The sequence below is a fragment of the Myxocyprinus asiaticus genome, chromosome 39 (genome assembly GCF_019703515.2).
Source record: "Myxocyprinus asiaticus isolate MX2 ecotype Aquarium Trade chromosome 39, UBuf_Myxa_2, whole genome shotgun sequence".
Taxonomy (NCBI): Eukaryota; Metazoa; Chordata; class Actinopteri; order Cypriniformes; family Catostomidae; genus Myxocyprinus; species Myxocyprinus asiaticus.
The window spans coordinates 2,775,001-2,782,500 of NC_059382.1; the positions used below are offsets into that span (position 1 = coordinate 2,775,001).

The following is a 7,500-nucleotide window of genomic DNA, read 5'->3' on the forward strand; positions in this document are numbered from 1 at the left end:
ATTTGAACCGGTTCATTTACATGAACCATCCGAAAGATTCGACTCGTTCAAATGAATCAGAGTTCTCAGCACTAAATATAATGGAATTGTATATTTGAACCGGTTCATTTACATGAACCGTCCGAAAGAATCGACTCATTCAAATGAATCAGAGTCCTCAACGCTAAATATAATGGAATTGTATATTTGAACCGGTTCATTTACATGACCCTTCCGAAAGAATCGACTCATTCAAATGAATCAGAGTTCGCAACGCTAAATATAATGGAATTGTATATTTGAACCGGTTCATTTACATGAACCGTCCGAAAGATTCGACTCATTCAAATGAATCAGAGTTCGCAACACTAAATATAATGGAATTGTATATTTGAACCGGTTCATTTACATGAACCGTCCGAAAGAATCGACTCGTTCAAATGAATTAGAGTTCGCAACGCTAAATATAATAGAATTGTATATTTGAACCGGTTCATTTACATGAACCGTCCAAAAGATTCGACTCGTTCAAATGAATCAGAGCTCTTAACACTAAATATAAAGGAATTGTATATTTGAACCGGTTCATTTACATGAACCATCCGAAAGATTCGACTCGTTCAAATGAATCAGAGTTCTCAGCACTAAATATAATGGAATTGTATATTTGAACCGGTTCATTTACATGAACCGTCCGAAAGAATCGACTCATTCAAATGAATCAGAGTTCTCAACGCTAATTATAATGGAATTGTATATTTGAACCGGTTCATTTACATGAACCGTCCGAAAGAATCGACTCGTTCAAATGAATCAGAGTTCTCAACACTAAATATAATGGAATTGTATATTTGAACCGGTTCATTTACATGAACCGTCCGAAAGAATCGACTCGTTCAAATGAATCAGAGTTCTCAACGCTAAATATAATGGAATTGTAAATTTGAACCGGTTCATTTACATGAACCATCTGAAAGAATCGACTCATTCAAATGAATCAGAGTTCTCAACGCTAAATATAATGATATTGTAAATCTGAATCGATTCATTTACATGAACCGTCCGAAAGAATCGACTCGTTCAAATGAATCAGAGTTCTCAACGCTAAATATAATGGAATTGTAAATTTGAATCGGTTCATTTACATGAACCGTCCGAAAGAATCGACTCGTTCAAATGAATCAGAGTTCTCAACGCTAAATATAATGGAATTGTATATTTGAACCGGTTCATTTACATGAACCTTCCGAAAGAATCGACTCATTCAAATGAATCAGAGTTATCAACGCTAAATATAATGGAATTTTATATTTGAACCGGTTCATTTACATGAACCATCCGAATGAACCGACTCATTCAAATGAATCAGAGTTCGCAACGCTAAATATAATGGAATTGTATATTTGAACCGGTTCATTTACATGACCCTACATGAGTTCTCAACGCTAGTTCACTACTCCCTAACACCGATCAGAGTTTACATTTATATGCTTTAAATGTAACATTTGATGCCATAAATGATCTTATACAAAAGGCTTTATATGAAACGTAACTGCTCTCATTTCTTCACTTGTCCTGGGTGTCTGTGAATAGAGATAACTGTATACTGTAGATTCAGCTCTGATGAAAAACTGTGTATGTATCCAGCGTGTTTGTGTGCAAAGAGATGAATCAGGATCTGTAAAGGGAAAACCATGCCAGTATCGAAGCATCCATGCCTGACTGTTTTACTTGCAGGGACCACAAATCTTTGTGCGCACACAAGCACTACTGGCCTACTCGGTGGAGACTATAGATAGATATTCTCTCTTTTCTAATCTCTCTCACTCTCTCTGTGATAAAATAATCAGTGTTGTGCAATGAAGGTTGAATGATGTATCTGGGTCACAGTGATTGGCCTCTTTACTGGAGACTACAGAAACGATCTCTCAGCACATCACAGCGCTGTGTATACAATGCGATATCGGTACCTGAGTCAGCTCCAGCGACAGCTGCTCCATCGTCAGCGACCAAACCCACGGGGGCATCCGTGAGGGGCCAGCGAGACTCTCTATCCACCTACTCAACAGAACGCTATTCATCATTAAAACCAATCAAATGAAGCCAAACCAGATGTAACTGTAATTATCTAAATGCATCTGAAATGCTCTAATTAAACCGCAAAATAATGATATTGAGTCATTAATGTTGCTAATTTGCAAGGTTTAGCATTATAATTAATTGTTTGTATCATTTAAGCACTCGGCAGCTTTCGAACGTGGTTTAACAAAGGTCTTTGGGCACCAAAACATTATTATTTTTATTTTTTTTCAGGAATGTTTAAACAAGCGTCTCATTTGCCATGAGACGCTGTCCGCTTACAAGAACGAGAAATAGAGTGTATGTTTTAGTCTTTGTTTAGATAAGCAACAAATATCTGATTTTATTGGCATGTCCAACCAGTGTCAGAAGTTAACTTTTACTTACCCTTAAAATTAAATCAAAGTCAACTCATTTTATGTGATAATATATACACAGTGTGTGTGTGTGTGTGTGTATATATATATATATATATATATATATATATATATATATATACGCACACACTGGAAGCCAAAAGTTTGGAATAATGTACAGATTTTGCTGTTTCGGAAGGAAATTGGTACTTTAATTCACCAAAGTGTCATTCAGCTGATCACAAAGTATAGTCAGGACATTACTGATGTAAAAAACAGCACCATCACTATTTGAAAAAAGTCATTTTGGATCAAACCTAGACAGCAGCCATCACTCCAACACCTTATCCTTGAGTAATCATGATAAATTGATCATTTGGTTCTAGAAAATCACTTGCCATTATATCAAACACAGCTGAAAGCTATTTGGTTCATTAAATGAAGCTTAACATTGTCTTTGTGTTTGTTTTTGAGTTGCCACAGTATGCAATAGACTGGCATGTCTTAAGGTCAATATTAGGTCAAAAATGGCAAAAAAGAAACAGCTTTCTCTAGAAACTCATCAGTCAATCATTGTTTTGAGGAATGAAGGCTGTACAATGCTTGAAACTGCCAAAAAACTGAAGATCTCATACAAAGGGGTGGCCTGGGTAGCTCAGTGAGTACTGATGCTGACCGGAATCGTGAGTTCAAATCCAGGGCGTGCTGAGTGACTCCAGCTAGGTAACGCACTCAACAAGCCACGTGATAAGATGCGTGGATTGACGGTCTCGGACGCGGAGGCAACTGAGATTCATCCTTCACCACCTGGATTGAGGCGAGTCACTACACCACCACGAGGACTTAGAGCGCTTTGGGAATTGGGTATTCCAAATTGGGGAGAAAAGGGGAGAGAAAAAAAAAGGTGTACACTACAGTCTTCAAAGACAAAGGACAACTGGCTCTAACATGGACAGAAAGAGATGTGGAAGACCAGATGTACAACTAAACAAGAGGATAAGTACATCAGAGTCTCTAGTTTGAGAAATAGATGCCTCACATGTGCTCAGCTGACAGCTTCATTGAATTCTACCCGCTCAACACCAGTTTCATGTACAACAGTAAGGAGAAGACTCAGGGGTGCAGGCCTTATGGGAAGAATTGCAAAGGAAAAGCCACTTTTGAAACAGAAAAACAAAAAGAAAAGGTTCGAGTGGGCAAAGACACACAGACATTGGACAACAGATAATTGGAAAAGAGTGTTCTGGATCTTAACCCCATTGAGCTTTTGTGGGATCAGCTAGACTGTAAGGTGTGTGAGAAGTGCCCGACAAGACAGTCACATCTATGGCAAGTGCTACAGGAAGTGAGGGGTGAAATGTCACCTGAGTATCTGGACAAACTGACAGCTAGAATAACAAGGATCTGCAAAGCTGTCATTGCTGCACGTGGAGGACGTGATACTCTTTGAAGTAGTTTAAGAAGTTCTGAACATTTTTTTTTCAAATTGTAATAGTCATTTTTCACGTTGTTTTTATTTATTTATTTTTCTCCCCAATTTGGAATGCCCAATTCCCAATGCGCTCTAGGTCCTCGTGGTGGCGTAGTGACTCGCCTCAATCCGGGTGGAGGAGGACGAATCTCAGTTGCCTCCACGTCTGATACCGTCAATCCGCGCATCTTATCACGTGGCTTGTTGGGCGCGTTGCCACGGAGACATAGTGCATGTGGAGGCTTCACGCTATTCTCCGCGGCATCCACGCACAACTCACCACGCGCCCCACCGAGAGCGAGAACCACATTATAGCGACCACGAGAAGGTTACCCCATGTGACTCTACCCTCCCTAGCAACCGGGCCAATTTGGTTGCTTAGGAGACCTGGCTGGAGTCACTCAGCACACCCCCAACAATCCAAACAAGCAAGTACAACCCCCCCTCCCTAATATTTATACCATGATCAATGGAAACATGTAAATGCTTCATGCTGCAACCTCCCCAATGTTCAAGAAAAATCTACGCCCTTGGCTCTGTCCAGACATTATAGATCTACTTTGGATCTACTCATTACACTTGAAAATGGGATTCATTATGAATAAATTAACTACATTGAGCACAACATATATTACTGATCTGATTTCGTCACTTGTAAAATGACAGTGCAGACAGACATTCCTAAAATGTGGAATTAGGTGTGTGAACAAAGCCTGAGTTTTGTTACTGGTTCAGGGTGCCAGTGTGCTCCCGGCGGGACTGCATGTCATTTTTTGGGAAAGTTGTTTATTTGACCTCCCCTCTCTATTCCCAGTGGAGTCGCTCTCTTTCTCTCCGACCACACACACACACACACACACACACATCTCCTCTCACTCCCCACCCTCCCGTCTCTCTCTCTCAGCATCATTCCGAGCTCTCCATCTAAACTGCTGGAATCACGCAAGACACATCTTCAGAACCATTCAGAGTTCAGACTCTGTTGAAAATCTACTTTTTTTTCCGGACATATTGGATTTGCTTTGATTCCAAAAACCTCTGAGACTTTTTGTTGTACTGGATCTTGGATATATGCTGGTAACAGACTATGGACAGAGATGGAAGTAGGGCAGAACCTTCATTTATATCAATGCGTTGATAAACCAGAACTCATGGATGGGTTACTGGCTCTTTACTGAAGCAACCATGTCTGTGATGAGAAATTAAGGACTGAACAGCTACATGCATTCATTTCATATGCACATTTTGGACCTCTGAAGACTGAATCTCTCACAGAACCTCTAAATGTCATGAATAACTGACTGCTTAATGGGACGGTCTCGTTTTTGGACGGTTTATGTATTGGTATGTGCTCTAAATGTGCGGTTATGTAACTCTTAAAGTGCTTTTCGTGGTTGGAAACCGGGTCTATCGGTGTCAATGCTGCGGTGCATGACTGCACGAGAGAAGCGCGCGTCGGTTGTCTGAACCGTCGCCTCACGTGAATCCACATTCATTGCAGCACCGGCTCTCCCTTTCCCGTGGGATGGCAGCGGCGATTGCCAGCTCGCTCATCAGACAGAAACGGCAGGCGCGCGAGTCTAATAGCGAGCGCGCGGCGTCAGGTAAACGGCGTTCGAGCCCTGCTAAAGAGCCCTCCGGTCGAAGTTCCCTGTGCGACCGGCACCTGTTCGGGCTCTTCGGTAAAGTGCGATTCTGCAGCGGGAAAAAGCGACCCGTGAGGCGGAAACCAGGTCAGTTCATTCACACCTCATTCCCACACCTGTGCGCGCGGAGCTCGACATAAACACGCGCTCCTCGCGAGACGGTGAAGATCAACAGTAAGACTTTGAGAATGAGATATATGAAGTTTAAAGTCCATTACGTAAGTGTTTTGATTAATTTATAGATACATTTGATGATATATTGAATTTCATATATCTCATGTAGTAGCCTAATTTTTTATTTGGTACTCATACATTAACAAGTAATTAACAAACATTATACTGCTCAGCAGATCAGTATGAAGACCACAAATGAAATAAATATATACAGACAGACAGACGAATAAGACTGACAGACAGACAGACAGACGAATAAGAAAGAAAGACAGATAGACAGACAAACAGGCAGGCAGACAGATAGACAGATAGATAGATAGATAGATAGATAGATAGATAGATAGATAGATAGTAGATAGATAGATAGATAGATAGACAGATAGACAGAAAAGAAAGAGACAGACAGATAGACAGACAAACAGGCAGGCAGACAGATAGACAGATAGATAGATAGATAGATAGATAGACAGATAGACAGAAAAGAAAGAGACAGACAGATATATATAAATAGATAGATAGAAAAGAGAGAGCTAGACAGACAGATAGATAGATAGATAGAAAGAAGAGAGAGACAGACAGACAGATAGATAGAAAAGAGAGACAGACAGACAGACAGATAGATAGATAGATAGATAGATAGATAGATAGATAGATAGATAGATAGAAAGAGACAGACAGACAGACAGATAGATAGATAGATAGATAGATAGATAGATAGACAGACAGAAAAGAAAGAGACATATATATAAATAGATAGATAGATAGATAGATAGAAAGAAAAGAGAGAGAGACAGACAGACAGACAGATAGATAGATAGATAGATAGATAGATAGATAGAAAGAGACAGACAGATAGATAGATAGATAGATAGATAGATAGAAAAGAGAGACAGACAGATAGATAGAAAAGAGAGACAGACAGATAGATAGATAGAAAGAAAAGAGAGAGAGACAGACAGATAGATAGAAAAGAGAGACAGACAGACAGACAGAAAGATAGATAGATAGAGACAGACAGACAGATAGATAGATAGATAGATAGATAGATAGAAAAGAGAGACAGACAGACAGACAGACAGATAGATAGATAGATAGATAGATAGATAGACAGAAAAGAAAGAGAGACAGATATATATAAATAGATAGATAGAAAAGAGAGAGCTAGACAGACAGATAGATAGATAGATAGATAGATAGATAGAAAGAAGAGAGAGAGAGACATACAGACAGATAGATAGAAAAGAGAGACAGACAGACAGATAGATAGATAGATAGATAGATAGAAAGAGACAGACAGACAGACAGACAGATAGATAGATAGACAGAAAAGAAAGAGACAGATATATATAAATAGATAGATAGATAGATAGACAGAAAAGAAAGAGAGACAGATATATATAAATAGATAGATAGAAAAGAGAGAGCTAGACAGACAGATAGATAGATAGATAGAAAGAAGAGAGAGAGAGACAGACAGACAGATAGATAGAAAAGAGAGACAGACAGACAGATAGATAGATAGATAGATAGATAGATAGATAGATAGATAGATAGATAGATAGATAGAAAGAGACAGACAGACAGACAGACAGACAGATAGATAGATAGATAGACAGAAAAGAAAGAGACAGATATATATAAATAGATAGATAGATAGAAAGAAAAGAGAGAGAGACAGACAGACAGACAGACAGATAGATAGATAGATAGATAGATAGATAGAAAGAGACAGACAGATAGATAGATAGATATATAGATAGATAGATAGATAGATAGAAAGATAGAAAAGAGAGAC

The 7,500-nt window shown here is 39.2% G+C and overlaps 1 protein-coding gene across 4 annotated transcripts in view; it reads left to right on the forward strand.

The window, feature by feature from the left end:
- Window positions 1–7,500, forward strand: part of LOC127429942 (fibroblast growth factor 12-like) — a 53,373-nt gene that overhangs the window by 28,487 nt on the left and 17,386 nt on the right. The window contains exon 1 of one of the 4 annotated variants that reach the window (XM_051679334.1): window positions 5,323–5,618. The exons of the other annotated variants lie outside the window; for them this stretch is intronic. Within the exon in view, the coding sequence (XP_051535294.1) occupies window positions 5,411–5,618 (208 nt within the window). The 5' untranslated portion in view covers window positions 5,323–5,410. Of the gene's footprint in view, window positions 1–5,322; window positions 5,619–7,500 lie in introns of those variants that run through there. 4 annotated transcript variants of the gene reach the window in all.